Source organism: Corapipo altera, unplaced genomic scaffold (assembly GCF_003945725.1).
Source record: "Corapipo altera isolate COAL_440 unplaced genomic scaffold, ASM394572v1 133, whole genome shotgun sequence".
In the NCBI taxonomy this organism is placed as follows: Eukaryota; Metazoa; Chordata; class Aves; order Passeriformes; family Pipridae; genus Corapipo; species Corapipo altera.
Genome location: NW_020884939.1, coordinates 3,696,471 through 3,717,331, shown reverse-complemented (window position 1 = coordinate 3,717,331; position 20,861 = coordinate 3,696,471). Strand labels below are relative to the sequence as shown.

General features: G+C 44.6%; 1 protein-coding gene across 4 annotated transcripts in view; it reads right to left on the bottom strand.

The window, feature by feature from the left end:
- Positions 1-20,861, bottom strand: part of PCDH15 (protocadherin related 15) — a 673,791-nt gene that overhangs the window by 143,479 nt on the left and 509,451 nt on the right. For all 4 annotated transcript variants that reach the window (XM_027661020.1, XM_027661021.1, XM_027661019.1 and 1 more), the window contains 2 exons: positions 17,825-17,937; positions 6,837-7,043 (listed from right to left, as the gene is read on the bottom strand). In XM_027661020.1, coding sequence (XP_027516821.1) covers positions 6,837-7,043; positions 17,825-17,937 — 320 coding nt within the window. The remainder of the gene's footprint in view (positions 1-6,836; positions 7,044-17,824; positions 17,938-20,861) is intronic.

The window sequence follows — 20,861 nt, the reverse complement described above, 5'->3', positions numbered from 1 at the left end:
CAACACCCAATACGTACGGGCAGGGCACCTGGGGCGACCTACAAAGGAAAACAGGGCACAACATGAATCCAAGTGAGGAAACACAAACCTGGGACTGAGGGACATCAGGAGAGCAGGACATTTGGGGAATTAATGGCTACAGACAAAAAAACTGCAACAAAACAAGGCACACAAAGGGCTCCAATAAACACTCAATAAACAAAGAATGGCCTTGGATGTGCTCTGCTTGAAAAATCTCCGGAGTAGTTCCTGCCTGGATGTTAATGTTCCATTCCTGCTGTGTAAACACACAAAGGTTTACAACTCTGCCCAAAGCAAACAGCTTTCCAGAATTTACTAAGATTAAACCAAAATTAAATGATATTGTCAAGACTGAGCAGGCAAGGACATATATTCTGTATGTGTTTCAACATCCCCAAGGACTTTTTGGAGGGAGTCTGTTTGGCTGTGAAGTTCTCCAGGGTAGCCAGAACGAGCTCCAAGACTATCCAAACTGCTCAGGCTTCCTGATTGCCAGCACAGGCTCATCTCCAAAGAGCTGCAGCAACAACAAAGAGACTTTAATGACACATCTGGGTTTCCCAGCATTCTCCACGTGGAGGATGATCAGCACTGAAATGCCCACGGCAGAGAGTTGTTTTGTTGCAGAGATGTTTCCAGCATCTGCCCTCCTCATTTCTGGGGGAAAGGAGAAAGTCTTTCCCACTTTCACTAGACAAATGTGAGCCTTGCAGAGGCACAGCAAGTGAGGTTATTGGTCCCAACACAAGAAAGACATTGAACTCTGGAAAGAGTCTAAAGGAGGCCACTAAAGTTGATCTTGGGGCTGGAGCCCCTCTGCTCTGGAGCCAGGCTGGGAGAGCTGGGGGTGTTCACCTGGAGAAGGGAAGGATCCAGGAGACCTGAGAGCCCCTCCCAGGGCCTAAAGGGGCTCCAGGAGAGCTGGAGAGGGACTGGGGACAAGGGAGGGAGGGACAGGACAAGGGGGAAGAGCCTCACACTGCCAGAGGGCAGGGTTAGATGGGATAATGGGAAGGAATTCTTGGCTAGTGATGAGATGATCTTGATGGTCTTGAAGGTCCCTTCCAACCCAAACCGTTCCAAGGCCATGAAATGGTGCAGCTGTAACATGGCTGTGAGGGAGCAGAGAACCAAATTTAACTTTCCCTGTGTTAATCCACGTGTCAGAGATTCATGGAGAGCTTCCAGCCCAGGGTGGGCAGGAGGTTTCCAGCAGAGAAAGGCTGGGAGGACTAAATGGTAGCTCAGGGTGGGTTTGTAAGCACAGGTAATGCTCATTAACTTCTGCAGGTCTTGATGTTCTCCTTGCTTCATTGTACCTCCATAAATGAATGTATTTACTGAGTCAGGATTGCTGATGAGACGTTGCCATCACCCTCTCCGTGCCTGTGCATCTTAGTTTCCACTGGTGGCACTGGCTAAACATAATGTATTCTGTCTTGTAATTGAAAAATCAGTTGAGATTGTATTTCCTGTTAAAATGACTCCCTGTCTTCTGATAAATGCAGGAAGAAAGTGGGCATCTGAACTGAGTGTCTTAAGGAAAAAAAAGAGAACAAAACACGTTCTAAATTTAAACCCCGTGGGAATTATAATTGAGTCCTGCTATAAACCTTCCAAAAATTAATTTATAGATGTGACACTGCAAACAGACCTTTAACTAGAGCAGCCCTGCCAAGTACTGATATAATTAAGTGGTCTGTTTAAATGGCATAAATTAAATTAAGCCACACGGGTACCTTAAGACCTGAGTAAACCAAAGCTGAGATGAGGAATTTAAACAGTCTGATCTGAGGGCTCTTTACATAAGGCTTCCCAAGCCACTGGCTTCCTTACTCTTGGGCCTTCCATGGGAGAGAACTCATTTCTCTTATCTAGTGATAAGGGTTGGTGAGAAAGCTGCCCTGTGTATCAATCATGGAATGGTTTGGGTTGGAAGGGTCCTTAAAGACCATCCAGTCCCAACCCCTGCCACGGGCAGGGACACCTTCCAACTAGACCAGGTTGCTCCAAGCCTGGCCTTGGACACAGTTCCTGATGAATAGTCCCTCTCCTGCTTCCCTGTAGCTCCCTCAGATCCTGGAAGGTGCTGTGGGGCCTCCACAGAACCTTCTCCTCTCCAGGCTGAGCAGCCCCAGCTCTCCCAGCCTGTCTCCAGAGGGGAGGTGCTGATGGACACCGATGCCATCTTTGTCAGGTGTGCCAGCACATGTTCAGAACAGCACCTGTGTGGTACTCCTGGTGCTCCTGTGCATCCCTGCAGCCCATGCAGCATCCGTGGGCAGTGGGATAAGGCCCAGGACACTACTGTGCCACTCCAGATTCTCTTTTCCCAGACACCTTCTTGGTTGATGCCTCCGTTACCTGTGGAGTTGAAGTCAAAGGAAGCTCAATATCCCAGGCACATGGGCAGATTCTTGGGTTATCCTGTGCAAGAGCTGGACTTGATCCTTGTGGGTCCCCTCCAGCTCAGGACATTTAGTGAGCTGTGTTTTCAGAGAACTTGTGGCAATTTTAAATGATTCTTTTACTTAAAGGCATCTCCGTAGCAGCTGGAGCGGACGAAGCAAATAATGGATAAAATAAGTTTTAAATCTAACTACAAGCGCAGGTTATGGATTTCCAATAACAAATCCAGAAAAGGAAATTAATAGATTTCTTCACATTTTTTTTTTTAACCAGGAGTGCTGAAGCATTTTTCTCTAATATTTGCCTGATTGCTTCTATCTTTCACAGTTGTTGTTTGAACTTGTTTTGTAGTTGATGTTCTCTTGAGAAGAGAGTTCTCATAACACTGAGCAGCACTTCTGGGCCACCCCACCAGTTATGGTAGGGAAGAATAATTCAGGAAATATTCCTCCCAGAATGAAACAGCCCATTAATATCATTACTAAAACAAACAGAAGGGAAAGGTAAAGCCAAAAGGCTGCTTCTCTTTTTTAGGATTTATAAAGATTAGGGTTTTTTAATTTGGGGGGATCTTTCACTTAAGGGAAATTAAAAATATTAACACTGAATCACTCCTGCAGCATTGTGTTTCTTCCTTTATTTGTGTAGGGTGAATATCTCATGGTTTCTGCCCTCTGAAGCTGTTTTTTCTCTCTCTGAGTTCCTTGGAGTCCTCAAGGAATTTGGGGTTTTGTGTATCTTCCCCGTTTTAAACAAATGTTACTGCTAATTAGTGGCACCACTGAAGCTGACACTTGTTTCTTGCCATCTCCCATCAATGACTCATCTCTGTGAGGAACAGAAGGTGCCTTTTTCCAAAACTTTTCCCATTAGCTTTTCATTCCAGGAGGGACACGGCCCTTTCTGCCCCAACCTATAAAATCTGGTGTCCGACTTTCTAGTCTTGCTTTGTGAGGGGTTGGAGGGGCTTTTGGTGGTGATTGAAAGAATTTGGAATTAAAGCACTGCTCAGCACCATCCTGGTCCTTGGTTTAACCTTTTGACATCTTTTCCTCCCAAGTGGAGTTGACATAAATGCTGAAGAGCTTTCCACAGAATCCCAGGATGGTTTGGGTTGGAAGGGACCTTAAAGAACATCTCGTTCCACCCCCTGCCATGGGCAGGGACACCTCCCACTAGCCCAGGTTGCTCCAAGCCCTGTCCAACCTGGCCTTAGACACTTCCAGGGATCCAGGGGCAGCCACAGCTTCTCTGGGCAACCTGTGCAGGGCCTCCCCACCCTCACAGGGTGTATTCCATCTGTATATTAAACGTAACCCAGTTCTGGCAGTGGGAAGCCATTCCCCCCTGTCCTGTCTCTCCAGACCCTTCTCCAAAGTTCCTCTCCAGCTCTCTTGGAGTCCCTTAAGGGACTGGAAAGGGCTCTAAGGTCTCCCAGGAGCCTCTTCTTCTCCAGGTGAACACCCCCTGCTCTCTTACATCCCGAGGTACGAGCACTCTGGAAAGAGAGAGGATGTATCTCCTCTGGCAGATCTGATGGATCACATCTGTTGGCCTTAAGCAACAGCAAAACAAAAACTGATCCCGTTGTAGAATCTGGTGTTGAGACAGAGCAATCCTTCCCTATCTCCTGTGTCCATGGTCCTTATCCCTCAGACCTGGGGGAAGGGACCTTTCAGGTGCAGCCTCAGCCTGGCAGCAAGGAGGGGACATGAGGGCCACTGGCCAAGTTCCAGCACGGTCCATCTGCCCAGCACATGGAATCACAGCCCAGCAGGGAGGGAGATCTCCCTTATTTTGTTCTTACTTTGGGGTGTCAGAATTCAGGCTTTATTGCCACATCATTTCCCAGTCTGGAAATCCTTGGCAGTTACTCATCATGCCACACTGAAGTATTAAGCTTTTCCAATAATAAACAGAAATAATTCACTTTTGGCTCTTTGTTTTGCATCGTGTGGCTGAAGTTGATTTTCACTCACTTCTCCAAACTCCTGTTATCCAACGTCCAATGTCTTAGGTTCACTAGGAAAAACATTTGGGCTCTTGAACTGTCATATCCACAGGAGATTTCCTTTCCAACATCCAAATGTTGAGAGGACTTCATGGGAATGTGCTGATGGACTAAAGAGGGGCCCAGTGGTCAAACCGCTTGTGATGATTCTCAGAGCACCCCCCAAAACTCGAGGTACTGAACTTGTACTGACTAACTGAGTAACACAAAGCACTTTTGGTGGGGTACAGAAATCCCAGGATTACATTACAAACCTAGGGAAGTAAAAGAACAAGCCGCTCTTTTGTGCAGAAGCTTTTGAAATTAAACATCTGCATTTTGAGAGCATGTACATAGCACGAGGGCTGCTATCTACCTGGCAGTTCCATGATTCAATCAGAGTCAGCCCAAATTCAGGATTTAGCAGCTCAAAGTCATCCTAATTTTCTGTCTCGTATATAATCTAATATGTAGTTACAGCAGAGAACCCTGTATTATCAAATCTGCCTTTGCCATCTCATGGGCAGAGCTGTGCAACTGCCAGGGAAAGGTTAATCTCAGCACTATTAACTCCAGCCTGGAAACCCTCCGGAGGTTAATGACAGCCCAAAGTCTGTCTGTCATCCCTTCAGTGGAATGATATCAACTGCCAGAAATGGGAAAGAGTCCCAAAAAAGCAGCAGCACAGAAAACTGCCAGTCAATTTAAAAGCCTGAACTAGGACACTGAATTTTCTTTAATTAAGGAGAATTTGCTTTGAATTATTCCAAGCACAAGGGATTCAGCCCTTCCCTTTCCAGCAGTGGTGGGTGGATTCTTTGGACACTCTTTGTGTGCACAGGAGGAATTTCCAAGCTCATTGCAGCTGATCCCAGAATCATGGCAAGGTTAAAACTCATCTCACCCCAGTCCCTTTCCATGGGAAAGGAACCTTCCACCTTTCCACCTTCCACTAGACCAGGTTGCACCAACCTGGCCTGGAACACTTCCAGAGATGGGACAGCCACAGCCTCTGTCACAGACAGACACACACCAAGGCCTGTTTGAACCAAAGGATCAAATCAAAGGATCCCAGCAGCCTCCCAAGAAAATTTCTCAAATTAGCAGTTTAAAAAGGTCATGAAACCGTGGCATTAACTGCAATGATTTGCTGCCTGCTGTGCTCAGGAACTCATCACACCATCAGATTCTGTTCAGCACAATGTATTATATTTATAAACACACACCTGATGCCTGCACACCTTGATTATTCCTATACTAACATCCAAGATCCCAGGAATTTGATCAAACAAGAAAATGTTTTGCTTTTAACAAAACTGAACAGGAGTGTTTCACAAACAATCCAGACCCTCAGCAATGCCTGCTGGTGTCCCACACCCTCATTCCACACCTTTTATCCAGCCCCCACAAAGCCAGATCCAACAGTCATTCCCACCTGCCTTCCAACCAGTTTTTATCAATGCCCATAAATCCAGGGAGATGTTTTAATGGATAGAAAGGAGATATTCTACAGGAATGTGAGCTTTAAAAGACCTTCTCGGGACAATAAATCACTCTAGTGCAGTGATGCAAAAGTATCTGCAGTGACAACAGTCTTGTGTTTCTTAAAAATCGTGGATTTGCCTGTGTCCAACATGAATCCTTCAAAATCAGGAGGTTGTTTTCGGACTATCAGGTTAAGAACTAAAGAGTACTGACATGTATAACTAGTACTACAAATCCTATCCCAAAACTCAGCTTTCCTTATGGATCTGAAGTCAACCAGAGAACAGAAACCAAAAAGACCAACGGGGACAACTGGAGAGACAACAAGAATTAGAGGGAAAAGAAACATGAGCCAAAAAAACCCCTCTAACAGCCTTGGTGAGAAATGAAGAAACATCAGCCCTGGAGTGATGTCCTGCTACTACTTGGTTACTGTTCCTTTGAAGATCCCCATGAGTAGTGTTGGTATCCAAATCTGGGCAGAGCAAAGAAAGGATTGACCTTCCAGCCTCCTGCCCTCCTATTCCTCTTCTTCTCAGTTCAAACTACGACTTCCTCCCGCTCTGAGCCCCCCTCTCCCATTTTTCCACACTGTGGGAAAGGCCCATCCCTTTCCCAAAAACCTCTTCGTGCTGAGGATTCATCACCTTGAACAGAACACAAACTCACGGAGAGCTGAGTAAAACACAGAGTAGTTTTCCAGCTCAGATGCACTTTCAAATCACTTCTCAAATTTGAACTCAGAACGAAAACAAAAAGGAAACTGAGAGATAAAAAAAGTGATAGTGAGTTTTGGTGTTTGTGTTTTTTTAATTTATTGATCAAACCTGCTTTGTCTCAATTTAAAAAAAAAAAAAAATTAAAAAGAAAGAGCCCTGAAAGCAATAAAAATGCAACCACAAGAAGGACACTGTAAGGGACCAACACATACCTCCTCCACGTCGTTGTCCAGCACCACGACCTGCAGTGGAGAAGTGAGGTTCTGGTTATCTGAGATGGTGGTTCCCACCGGGGAGGATTCCAGGATGAAGCCCTCATAGGTGGATCTGGTGAAATAAGGCTTCTGGTTGTTCTCATCGAGGACCTCGATGTGCAGGTTGGCAAAGGCAGGAAGGGGGTGGCCATTGTCTTGTTCAGCCTAAAAAACACCTCATTTGTCAAAGGCTCTCAGCCAAGTTCAGCTACAAAACAGAGACTGACTGGGGATGGCTTGGAGTTAACAACCAAAATCCAGTTAAAGAAATGGACACCATTGTGCAGATCCCCCTTTTGTGAAACTGGGCATCATGGAAAAAAAAAATCCAAACAACTAAAAATTAGTAGGAGAGAAGAACAGAAAGACTTCCCATCACAACAAACTTTTACATAGTCCCGAGAAACCCAAAGTTCTACAGCACATGAGCAAACATAGTTCCTTAAACTCGCAGGACTGACTGAGAGTTTTGGAAAAATCTTTGAAGGACAAAAGAAAACTGGAGACTGCTGATTGTACAACAGAACCCAAGGCACCAGCAAGAGAGTTAAAGCCCAAAGGTGCTGCCAGGACACATGGATGCACAGTGCTTCCTACAGATTACTGGACATGACTCCTTCCCTCTCCCCCCAAATCCACCTCCCCAGTGTTACAGGAGTGGGATTTTAATTTGGGGTTTGCCTGGTTTTGCATCCTAGAACAATTAGGGCTGGAAGGGACCTCAAAGCCCATCCAGTCCCACCCCTGCCATGGGCAGGGACACCTTCCACTAGCCCACGTTGCTCCAAACCCCGTCCAACGTGGCCTTGGACACTTCCAGGGATCCAGGGGCAGCCACAGCTTCTCTGGGCAACCTGCTCCCAGAGAAGTTGTGGATGTGAGTGTCAAGCAAAATACTCTTTATTTCAATGAATAACCCCCAGTTTTCACCTGATTTATCTTATTTTCAAACTTCCTAAACATAAAAGCACTAACTGGCCATTCCAGTGGGCTCATCCAACATAAACCCATGATCTTCCTTTCTTGTCTTTTAACTTTACAGCCAACCACTAATTAAGGCAAATAAACAAGGGAAGTAGAAGACAACAAGTAATTTGTTCTCTAATTTATGAAGAGCAAACCAGTTTTAATCATAGTCCTGCACATGTCCCTGTACCAAGACAATAGTAGGGCATTGAAAGACAGTCTCCTACGGCCAAAATGTGTATTCCCAGGGCCAAAACCTGGGAATACCACACCAGTGGAGCCCTAGTGCCTGTCTGCAGACATGAGAACATTTGCCCATTCCCTGCTACTTGTACAGCACTGACATCGTTCAGTAGGGATGAGATTTCTGTAGGGTGAGGAAGAAAAGAAAATGAACTCTGGAATTTTGGGTAGAATACCATTAAATATCTCCCCTGAAGACCATTATACAGCAGACTGACTTCTAAGGGCTTGTATTTAATTTAACCTGTTGGCTGAAGAGATGTCTATGCTAAATTGTTATGTGAGGAAATAGAGACACTCTCCCGGGAGCAGGCTGGGATCTCATTTTGCTGATTTAAGGATTTCCTTCCTTGGTGTTAAACTCAAGCTTTAAGTGAGAAGTGATTGAGAGTAGCCCAGACAGAAGGCCCTGGGGGTGCTGGTGGGGCAGAGGCTGGACCTGCCCCAGCCCAGAAACCCCCCGTGCCCTGGGCTGATCCCCCAGCGTGGGCAGCAGGGCAGGGGGGGATTCTGCCCCTCTGCCCCTCAGGGGAGACCCCCCTGCAGAGCTGCTCCAGCCCTGGGAACAGCACAGCAAGGACATGGAGCTGCTGGAGCCAGTCCAGAGGAGGCCCCAAGAGGATCAGAGGGCTGGAGCAGCTCTGCTGGGAGGAAAGGCTGGGAGAGTTGGGATTGTTCAGCCTGGAGAGGAGAAGCTTTGGGGTGACCCAATTGTGGCCTTCCAGGACCTGAACGGGCCAACAAGAAAGATGGAGAGAGACTATTTCCAAGGGCCTGGAGTGTCAGGACAAGGGGGAATGGCTTCCCACTGCCAGAGGGCAGGGTTAGATGGGATACTGGGAAGGAATTGTTCCCTGTGAGGGTGGGGAGGCCCTGGCACAGGTTGCCCAGAGAAGCTGTGGCTGCCCCTGAATCCCTGGAAGTGTCCAAAGCCAGGTTGGATGGGGCTTGGAGTAACCTGGGCTAGTGGGAGGTGTCCCTGCCCATGGCAGGAGGTTGGAATGAGATGTTCTTTAAGGTCCATTTTAACCCAAACCATTTTATAATTCTATGCTGCAGTTATTTGAATCAATGTAATTAAAATAAGGAGCAGCCAGCACAGAGACAGAGAGGGAAGGTCAGGGCTGACAAAGTTGCTTCTTTGAAGTACATACCAGAACTGGGAGATCTGGGTGAAACAAGGGACATAATTTGTCTAGATTTGGGCTAAGATTTAGGATTATATGTCACACACTGGATTAATTCCCAAGGTCACAAAGTACAGCATAAGGAAAGAACCACTGATACGGATTAAAAAATGTCTTAAGGACAAGAAGGACAGAGTACCTTTAGAACTCAGAAGAAATTTGACTTTACTGTCAGTGAAGCCTGTGATGTGGCAGGGAAATTAAATTGGCACATAATGTGTCTAGACACTGCGCTTAAAAAAACCCCAAACCCCAAAACATACTTTTTTTTTTGGTAATGTATCAGGTGACTTCAGGATCAGCAAGGCTGTAGTGCAGTGAACAGTCCTAGTTACAGAGGCCACCTTTCCAAATAATACAAGTCTTTCTTCTTCCCTTCCCTTAAAGAAAAACACCAGCTATGAAGTTATGCCAAGTTTTAAGTGTTGGATGTTTGAGTTTTACATGAACAAAGATGCCTGTTTACTGCAGGAAGGAAATACAGCCATTTCTGTCAATAAGAGACATTACAGAACAAAGCCATTATTGATTTTAATAGTTTCATTGCTCTGGGAGTGCTGACACACAATTTAGGGTTAATCTTATCTCACAATCACTGGTCTTTCTAATGTGTATCTGTGACAACACTCTAAAGGCAAGAAAATCTTTTACCATGCTGCTAAAGGTGAGGAAAACTTGCTGTTTCCTCTCATGTGTGTGACAACTTTGAAGACTGATATGAAGCAACATTTTAGTAATGGATAGGAAAAGGTCTGGGTTTTCTGCACCCTTTTTCGCCCTCTCCTTATTCACAAAGACAAAACCTGTCCCTGCACTCAGATTTTCAATTCTACATCAACTCTCATTACTAGATTAAATACAGGATAGAAAAAGGGAGGTCTCAAAGAGAATTAGTTGAATACTGAGTTCACCTGAGGGATGAACATTTGAATAGCTAATTTAAAAGACCAGTAATTGTACTTAATGCCTACAGGAGATGCACAGCAATTCAACCAAACTAATTATGTGGGAGATATCAGCCTTGTCAGGAAGTGGACTGAGCAAGTATTTAATGAAAATACACTTCTTTTATTCTTTTTCTCATCTGTCACTGTGAGTTGAAACCCAAAAACTTAGAAAAGCAAAGAATTCCTAAATGCAAGAAAATATATTCATTAAGATACATGGGAAGAGGGGAAAAGTGGAGCTACCCTGAACAAAGATAGCTCAGGTCACCAGATGCACAGAGCCAAGAGATCAAAATAGGATGTGAGGAGTTGAAGGTTGACAGTCTTGCAAAAACCAACCAAACATTGCAAATACAAAGTTTCTGAAGTGCTGGGGAAAAAAAAAAATTAGATAATTCAGAACTTTTTAAATCTCAAAACCCACGGACTTTGGAGCAATTCTCTAAGTCCAGGAACTTCCAGTGCAGGGAGCTTCAGCTGAGGGACATCTCTCATTGCCTGCTAGCATTGTGTTGTCTAAAATTCATAACAAAAGAACCACAGAATCACAGAATCATCAAGGTTGGAAGAGACCTTCAACATCATTGAGTCCACCATTCCCCCAGCAACACCATAATCACCCCTAGCCCATGTCCCCACTGTCTCTGGAACACTCCCAGAGACAGTGAGTCCACCTCTGCCTGTCAGAGCAAACAGGTTCTGTCAGAGTCACAGAAACAGAGAATGAATCAAGGTTTGAGTTGGAAGGGACTTAAGGCTCATCTCATTTCAACACCCTGCCATGGGCAGGGACACCTTCCACCAGCCCAGGTTGCTCCAAGCCCCGTCCAAACTGGCCTTGGACACTTCCAGGGATGGGGCAGCCAAAGCTTCCCTGGGCAACCTGTGCCAGGGCCTCCCCACCCTCACAGCCAAGAATTTCTTCCATACACCTCACCTGAATTTTCCCTCTGTCAGTTTGAAGCCATTCCCCCTTGTCCTGGCACTCCAGTTCCCGAGGCAGAGTCTGTCTCCAGCTGCCTTGCAGGCCCCTTCAGGCACTGGAAGGTCGCTCTGAAGTCTCCACTCAACCTTCTCTTTCAGAGAAGAACAACCCATTTGATCTGTTTTAAACTTTGCCCCCTCCTGTTTCAGTTGGTAACTCCTCGCTCTGGCATTTCCAGAGAGAGGGAACTGTTGATTCTCCTTCACCCTCAGAACTCTGACACTGTGTTTTACAGGTGTCTACCACAGCCTCCTCCTTCCTCACCTGACAGGAGCCTGCTTCAGTTCTGCTCTGTCCTTCTTGGGACAGGGACCAGAGCTGTGCACCTGAATCCCTTCAGTACTGCTGTGGTTTTTTTTCTCTGTTCTGTTCTCTGTATTCATTAATGATTTCTAATTTTGCCTCTTTTTTTTTTGACAGCCACGGATCACTGCGCCAACCTTCACACTCAGTGCTCAGTTCCAACACCAAGATCTCATTCCCAAGACAAGCCAGAACCCATCATTTTCAGTAGAAGGTCGGGATGATCTTTTCTGATACGTTTCACTTTATTTTTAAGCCATGCCTTATTTTATCAGCCATTTTATCACTGACTCACTCGGTCTTCCAAAGTCCTTCTGCAATTCTACAGTCAATCCCTGGAAGTTTCACCTCTGGAAGTGTTCAAAAGACATGTAGATGTTGCCCCTGGGGGCATGGGTTAGTGGTGGGTTTGGCAGTGCTGGGGAATGGGTGGAACTGGTGATCTCAGAGGGCTTTTCCAACCTCAGTGGGATGCACTCACACATGCTAAGGGAGGGTGGCTGATGTGACTGCAAGACCCCTCTCTACTGCACTTGAAAGGTTCCTGAGGTCTAGAACAAAAGAAATGTCACTTGTATCTTCAAGAAAGGCAAGAAAGAAGATCCAGGGAAGTCCAGAACCTCCCCTCAGTGCTAGGGAAAGTCGTGGGGGAGCAGATAATTCTGGGAGCCATTTCCAAGCATATGAAGGACTAGGAGGAGGCTGGGAGTCATCACTCCTGTGGGTTTATGAGGGCAATTCATGTTCCACCACCCTGAGAGGTCTCTGCAGTGAGATGAATGGCTTAGTGGGCAAGGGGAAAGCAGTGGGGATCTTCACCAGGTTGCCCAGAGAGGCTGCAGAGTTTCCAAATACTCCCTCCCCATCCAGAGCACGGGGTAGGACTGGCCATTCTCCAGAGGTTCCTGCCAATCTCAGCAATGTTATGATTCTGTAACACCTCAGGATCATAACAAGCTTTTTTATTCCAGTATTTCACCCACTGAGATTGTTCCCAAGTTCCTTCAAAAGCCAAGGGCTCCATCCCAGTGCTGTGCTCCATGACCTCCCTGGCTTTTAAACTGATCATGTCTTAGCCTTGCCCTCTGCACTTGAACAGAAAACAGCCTTTTTTTGATGAACAAATCCCCACAAAACATGGCTAAATGTACTTTATTTTTTGCCTTCAAAGTGCATGTTTGTCCACAGTTTGATCCCAAGGCTGCTGCAGAAGCAAGGCCTTCTTTTCACGGAATGCAAGAAGTTTTCAACACCCTCGAGAGCAACGGACAGGGGGGATCAATGAAGTTCCCAATGGGAAGAGAGAAACCAATTAATCTCCTGAGGGAGGAGCAGGAGAGTACCAACTTTCTGTTGTTTCTGCTGAGATCCAGATCAGGGAAAATTCTGCACACTGTGAAGGGCTTCCCTGTACTGGAACAGCTGATACATGTTCTGGGAGCATCTCCCTGATCCAAAGCACCTCCACAAGAAAGGAATCACAGAATCATGGAGTATCCTCAGCTGGAAGGGACCCCCAGGGATCATCCAGTCCAACCCCTGGCCCTGCACAGACACCCCAACAATCCCACCCTGTCCCTCAGAGCGTTGTCCAAACCCTCCTGGAGCTCTGGTAGCCTTGGTGCTGTGCCCACTGCCCTGGGGAGCCTGGTCAGTGCCAACCACCCTCTTGGGGAAGAACCTTCTCCTGAGATCCAACCTGAGCCTGCCCTGACACAGCTCCAGCTGTTCCCTGGGTCCTGTCACTGTCACAGGGAGCAGAGATTGGAGCTGTCCCCCCAGTGCCCCTTGTGAGGAAGCTGTTTCCAGCTCCCAGGTATTTTCTTGGGATGGGCAGGACAACAGGCACACAAATTCCTGCCCAGGAATGTCACTGCAAATGGCATCTTCTGCATGAAGCTGAGTTCACTCACAATTTCCCCTGATTAACATGGAATTTGGTCTGGCTGCTACTCAGTCTCGCAGAAATGCTCACAGCAAGTACACCTGACTTACTCACACCTCCTGTGTCTAATGTCAGCCTATATAACAACCTGACAATTCAGCAGGGGAAAACCTTCTAAAGATTCTAAATCCCACTCTGTTCAAAAATTCCAGCCAGTAAAAATTCCAGAGTAAACAGAATTTTACAGGAAAGTTCCCCATCACTTCCTGCAGAGTGGGCCCACAAGCCAATTTCCTGGTGACACTGGAATTTCAAACAGTCTGACCTTCTGTCACCACCTGAACAACAGGGAAATGCAATCCCACTGTAGAAGTGTCTCCATGGTGTTATCTGACCCCGGGCCAAGGACAGCCTGGCAGAGACACCTCGTGGGGATGACACAGAGAGGTCCCCGGGATACAGAAAATCCTCTTGTAAGGATATTCTTCAAAATAATCTGCACCACTGTGGCACAGACACTTCTCTTCCCAAAACTGTGAGGAAGGCACCAAAAAACCCTTTTTCATAGAATTCCAGAGTGCTTTGGGTTGGAAGGGCCTTAGTGCTCATGGCATTCCAACCCCCTCAAGACTCCCACAAGACCAGATTGTGAGAGTCTATTCCCTAAGAACCATAAAACTCTTTGTTTCAAGTAAAAGTCTTATTAAAAAGTCAGCCTACAAATGTGATTTGAAGCTGGGAAACTTCTTTCCTCCTTCCCCTCTTCCTCTTTTTTTTAATCTAATTTGATTTTTTTTGAGATGCCCAATTTACATAAATCCTTTTCAATTTCCCAAATACTATTAAATACAGTGGACAGTGGTTTAATACCATACAGGCTCCGTGTAAACCTACTCTAAAACTACATTATCAACTTCATTTCCCCTGTGCACATGAGATCAACAAAACATTCCTCTGTTCTCTCACCTGATGTGCAGCAAGTTCAGCAAAATCTGGTTTCTTACAGATGTGGTAAATTCTCTGGAGTGCAGCAATTCCAGGAATTAGGTTTCACTGGCTGTGTAAGCACATCCAGCCTTCAGCAGCCCATCCTCTTTGCAAATTGATTATAATAGAACTGCCAGGTTAGATTTTGTCTGATTGATAAATAACCCAACTTCCAAGAGGAAAGGATCCAAATGCATCAAAATTTGATTAATTCTCCTTTTGGTTTCATGTTATACATGCTTTAAAAATAAATAAAACCTCACTAACACTTTTTAGAGCTGGTAACAAGAACATAGTCTCATGCCTACAGTGCAATGGTCATATGTATATCTAATTTTAATTACAGTATTATTAACACTGGAAGCCCTTTCAGTTTAAAGGTTCTAAATCCACACAGTGTGGTAGCCTTCCTGATGAAATATGGAAATTTCAATGGGACACCCAAAAAAATCCACACGTTCTTTTGTAAAAGCCCACATTGCTTGGCAGGGAATGGAAGTGCCACAGGAGGACAAAACAGTTTTTCTCCTTGCTTATCATCTATTATGTTCTGGAGACAGCGCAGAGGCTGAAAACCAGCATTTCTTATTAAGATATTTAGTTTTTTCCATTGTCTCCCTATTAAAGAATTCAAAATTTATCAGCAATCCAATTTTTGTCCCACAGGTGAGCACACCCATTTCCTGTCCACCTTCCTTCCTGCATTCAAATATTTATGTATTGACTTAACCACCTTTTCCATTTCACTCTTTTCCATAATAACTTATCAGGAAAAAAAAAAATTGATCTCCTCACATGAGAGGGAATATTTTAAAGATTGAATTTTGTGAGTGCTGCAAAAACCAGTGTATTTTCTGTTTGAAGGGAAACATCACACAGATAAAACAGAATCAGATCCAACAACTTCAGCGCTGCGAGAAATGAAAACTTGAGAATGAGCAACACAAGAATCTGAAGGTTTGATTTGGTACAAGCCTGAGACATCACAGCAGTTCAAAAGGGCCCTGAACAGCACAGCACTAAAACTTTTATTATTCTAGCTGGTGGCACATTGTCATTCTTACAGACTGATCATTTCCCTTATTATCCCCCTGAGTGCACCTACAGCACAGCAACATGAACCAGCAATGCCTACAAACAGTGCCATTAACAACCAAAGGGGCCATTTAGGCTCAGGAGATGCCCCACCAGAGCAGGGTAAGGGGTGGCTGTAATTGGTGTGTCGTGCTACTGTACCTGGCTGCTGAATTTTGGAAATCAAAGTGCTCCAGGGCTTTACTCTGCCATTTCTTAGAATATTTAGAATTCTATATTTAGAGTGGTTTGGGTTGGAAGGGACCTTAAAGATCATCTTTTTCCACCCCCTGCCATGGGCAGGGACACCTCCCACTAGCCCAGGTTGCTCCAAGCCCCGTCCAACCTGGCCTTGGACACTTCCAGGGATCCAGGGGCAGCCACAGCTTCTCTGGGCAACCTGTGCCAGGGTCTCCTCACCCTCACAGGGAACAATTCCTTCCCAATATTCCATCTATCCCTGCCCTCTGGCAGTGGGAAGCCATTCCCCCTTGTTGTATCACTACACGCCCTCGGGAAAAGTCCCTCTCCATTTATTTAGATGTTAATTCACCCAAATTTCCACACGTGTCCCAGTGACAGCAGAACTCCAGAACAGGAAGTAAGGCCCAAAATAGATTTTTATCATGGAATCCAATCCCAAATGATTTCACTGTCAGCATGCACCAGCTTTGTACTTTGCTGCATTCAAAAATCAACCAAGGGAGGAAATCAACACAGTATTTAAAGAGGTGCCAAGTTATTCAACACTGTTATGAGCTGCAATTTTGTTTCATCTTCTGTCCTACTGTACTCACAGCTCAGTTCCTCAGGAGATACAGAAAGGACCTGTGTATATTAACCAACTTATTACCACTGTATTTGGATAGTGGGTGGCACTGAGTGGGTGGCATCCCTGCCTATGGCAGAGGGTTGGACCTAGATGGTCTTTAAGGTCCCTTCCAATCCAAACTATCTGTGTGAGTTGAACATTTGTATTTAGGAATAAATTCGATACTACTAAGTGTTTAAATATGTGTTTAAATGTGGTGCAGTTTGAAAGCACGCTCTTTTTCCTCCATGGAATGCCCTGATAAATACACAAGTGCTTTACTACAAGGCTGCAGAGATTCCTTTCTCTTTTATTTGCCCCTCCAGCTACGAATAAACAGAACAAAACCTCGATTTTCCATCATTAGACAACAACTCCAGGGTCAGGTCCAGACTCTCTGCAAAAGAATCAAACGTAACTCTGCTCTGTTCTCACTGCCACCATCTTTACTGCACTGATTTTTGCAGCCTGGTGCAAACCCCACCTACAGCAAAGCTTTCAGCTTTGTACAATTTTGCTCAAAGTAAAATTAACAGCTTAGTACATTTAGCAAGTCAAATGCTGATATTGTCGCCTCCTATTCTTTTCCTCTTAATCCTCAAATTGGCAAAGAAAGCAGCAAATTCTGACTATATTTTATATGTGCAGAGCTGGGACTCAGTAACCAGGTGAAGGTACATGTTGAGAGACATGCTGAGACCAGGTTCCTCCAAGCCCTGTCCAACCTGGTCTTGAACCCTTCCAGGGATGGGGAATGGTTTATGGCTTTTCCCATTAACAGGAGCTGATTGAGATCAGCACTGGTTATGTTTCAGGAGCTTTCTTTCTATTCAGTAGCAGAGCTCTGGACTGAGTTGCTTTATTTTGAATCTAACAAAACCAACACTAAACCAAGAAAACCCCCACAAAATTGCTACAAGATGTGGAGATGATTTTTTTTGTTGTCCTTGCTCCCAGTATAAGACAAGAGGAATGGGCAGGAACTGATGGCCAGGAAGTTCCAGCTGGACAGGAGGAAGAACTTGTTAGCTGGGCAGTGCCCCAGCCCTGAAGAGAGAGCAGAGAGGGGGTGGAGTGTCCTCCCTGGGGATATTCCAGAGCTGTCTGGACACACTCCTGTGCCCTGTGCTCTGGGCTGGCCCTGCTGGAGCAGGGAGGTGGCACCAGATGCCCACTGTGGTCCCTTCCAGCCTGACCCATCCTGGGATCCTGTGAATATTCACTACTCACACACTTATCTGCACCTCTATGAACCTTCAGCACAGGAACACGTGAAACAGAAACCAAATGCATTCTCAGGAGTCGTAAAAAGCAAACAGACAAGTGATACTTAAGTTTGTTAATACAATATAACATGAACTGTTGGGACTCTGCCATGACTCATTCCCTTTTCTCAAATACTTCACACTCTTGTTCCCCTTGATGGTGTTAAATGATGCCTGACAGGCTAAAAATGAAAAGAGAGCACTGCAGGAAAGACAAGCAAGCCCACCCCACATTTTCTTCAGGGCTTTTTGTTCTCAAAAGAATACAGAAAGATGAATTCAGCCAAAATTACCTTAATAACCAAGTCAAACTTCTGGTGTAAATCCCTATTTATTGGCTTGAGGAGTGTCAGTTCAGCTGTTGTGAGATTCATATGGAAATACTGTGGATAATCCTCAGGGGTACCTGCAAGAAAGACATTGAGGTTTGCATAAATGTGAAAGATTTAGTTCAACAATGTATTTATTTTACTCATTAGTCATCAAAGGAACAAAACCTAATCCTGTTATTGTAAGGATAAAATATTGCATCATGTGTACATGGAGCTTAAGGATACTACTAAGTTCTGTGTTTAATACTACCATTATGTCCCTGCTGTCCCTGACCACGAAGATTCTTCTCAACTGGGAATCCCCAGGTGCTTGATAACAACAGGAGCATTATTAACAGCATAGAAGTAATATATATAAGTAATAGCATAAATGATAATTGTACAATATAAAAACACATAGGCCATTTTAAAAATCCTTCTAAGAAATGAAGTTTCTCATCAGGGAGGAGGCACCAGATGAAACATCTTCCATTTATTGCCAGCTGGAAATGGTGTCTTCATGGTTGGGGACTTCCAGGATAGTCTCCAAACCAGTGGAGGCATCAGAGCCTGAGCAGATGTGGGATGTCATGGAGATTGAGCAAGGGCCCTAAAAGGCTGGCACAGCCATTACCCTGCTGGGCCTGGCACCTGCAGCCCAAAAACCTTCCAAAGGGCTCCTGCTGGAGCCAGGCAGGAGGAGGGAAGGACTCAGCTGCTGGGATTTAGAGCCACGTGACTCTCAAAGAAATGGCACCAAAGGGCTCCAATACTCAAAGCATTGGTACCAAAGGGCTCAGAGAGCCACAGTGTTGGCACACAGCACAAACTCTGGCACCTCCCAGCTTGGCAGCGTTGGGAAGCATCCCAGGAAACCAAAACACCGATTATAAACCTAAGCTCTGGAGGAATTTAGGTCTGGGAATAGTCCTGTGCAGCAGCTGAGGGGCAGAAAGCGCTGCTGGCTCGTGGGATGAACATCCCAGGAAGTGCCCTGAGCCAGGAGAGCAGGACAAACCTTGCCATGCCAAATCCTGAATCCAGCCAGGATTGAAGCACAACAGGGTAGAAGATTCAACACAAGAAAAGACCACTTTCCTGATAAATGGTGCTGTTATGTGTTCACCTTTCAAGAGGAATGGTTAGAAACTGCTCTTAGAAAGCCAGAAGCTGCCTCAGGAGATGGATCACTGTCCAGACTTCATGGGCAATAATTTCATTTGCAGCTCCTCAAATGACAACCAGTTGCCAGATATATAAATTATATATATATATAGTGTATACACATATATATATATATGGGTTTTTTTCTGTGACTATCTTGATATACACATATGTCATCGACCCAGAAAGTAGCAGAAGAACTACTGTGGATTATTCTTTCTACTACACCACCACCATCAATGCAGAGCTTCAAGTTCCAAGTCCTGCCTTTTAAATTCAGTTCCTAATTAATTCATCTAATTCTTTAAGAGCACAAGGCACCCAGCAGGAGCTCCCAGTTTTTGGCAGGTAACAGACTCCTGTGGTCTTAGAGGCTTCACATCACCGGGGCTGATGCTGAAGCTAAAAAAAAAAAAAAAAATCAAGATATTAAGGACTAAATGCCAAAGTAGAAAAGAAGAGGTTCCCTGAAGGAGAAAATTATGGAGGGGAGGAGTTTGCTTTTCTTGGAGCCAGAGGAGGGTTTCTGTGGGACACGGTGCTTCCAAAGACATCAGGGAGCACACAGGGATGGAGAGGAGCCCCCCAAAAATGCTGGGTGGGGGTTGTGGTGGTGGTGGCTCTTTAGTTAAAATATCAACCAAATAAAACAGTCACTTGTGCAAACTGGTAGCAGAAATCACAGAGACAGTTCCAGGGTCAGAAGCTGGTAATTTAAAGGAAAATTTAACTTTTCTCGAGGATCAGCCCCAGAGGGAAAAAAAAGGCTTAAAATTACTCATAAAAATAATATTTTACTAGTAATTTACTAGCAAATATAGTAAAATTTATTAATAAAAATGGGAGGTGGGTTTGCTTCACACTTGGTATGTCCAGGCACCATATGAGGCTCTTATGCAAGGCCCAAATAAATTAATTAACGTTCCTGAAAGTGAAGGATGAGAAAAATTAGTGCACTACAAAAAAAAAAATTCCAAATATCACGTTTCCTAATGTTAAATATTGGAAATCCACAGTGCCCAAAGCACAGGTCAGGATTTGTACAGGTGTGAAGGGGAGGATGAAAATAGGGGAAAAGAAGAACCAAACAGAACAGTCAAATCAAATAAACTTCAAAAGCATTCTCATATTCAGTAAGTAACCAAATCCCTCATTTTATGGTCACAGTTCAAACTTTGCAGTGTTTAAAAAAGACAAATCCAAAGATATTAAGAAGTATATTTAGAACTACAGCAAGTTACTAAATCCACGTAACAAGAAATACCTGCAAGGCCTTTTTCCTGTGAAACTACTTAATATTTTCTGAGGCTAAAACATAAATAGCACTGCAATCCTGGCAAAGATGAAGGCAGGCTTAAAATCTAAAAGGAAATACGTTGGAAGACTAAAGGGGAAAAAATAAGGTTTTAAAAAAAAAAAGGAAAACCAGAATGACAAGAGAACAGAAAAAAATAAGAGAGGGGAAGGGAGGGAAAAAAGAAGAAAAGGAAAAAAATAAAGTAAAAATGGAAAGAAGGAAAAAAGAGAGGGAAAAGAATGAAGGAAAAAAGAAAAGATAAGGAAGGAAGAAAGGAGGGAGGGAGGGAGAAATAAAAGAAAAAAGGAAAGAAAGAAAGAAAGAAGAAAGAAAGAAAGACAAAAAAGAAAGAAAGAAAGGAAAGAAAAGAAGAAAAGAAGGAAAGAAGAAAAGAAAGAAAGAAGAAAAGAAAGACAGAAAAAATGAGGAAAGAAGGCAAAAGGAAGAAAAAAGGAGGGAAACCAAGGAAAAAAGGAAAGAAGTAAAAACAGTAGGAAAAGAGGAGAAAAAGAGAAAGAAGGAAAAAAGAAAGAAGGAAAAAAGAAAGAAGGAAAAAAG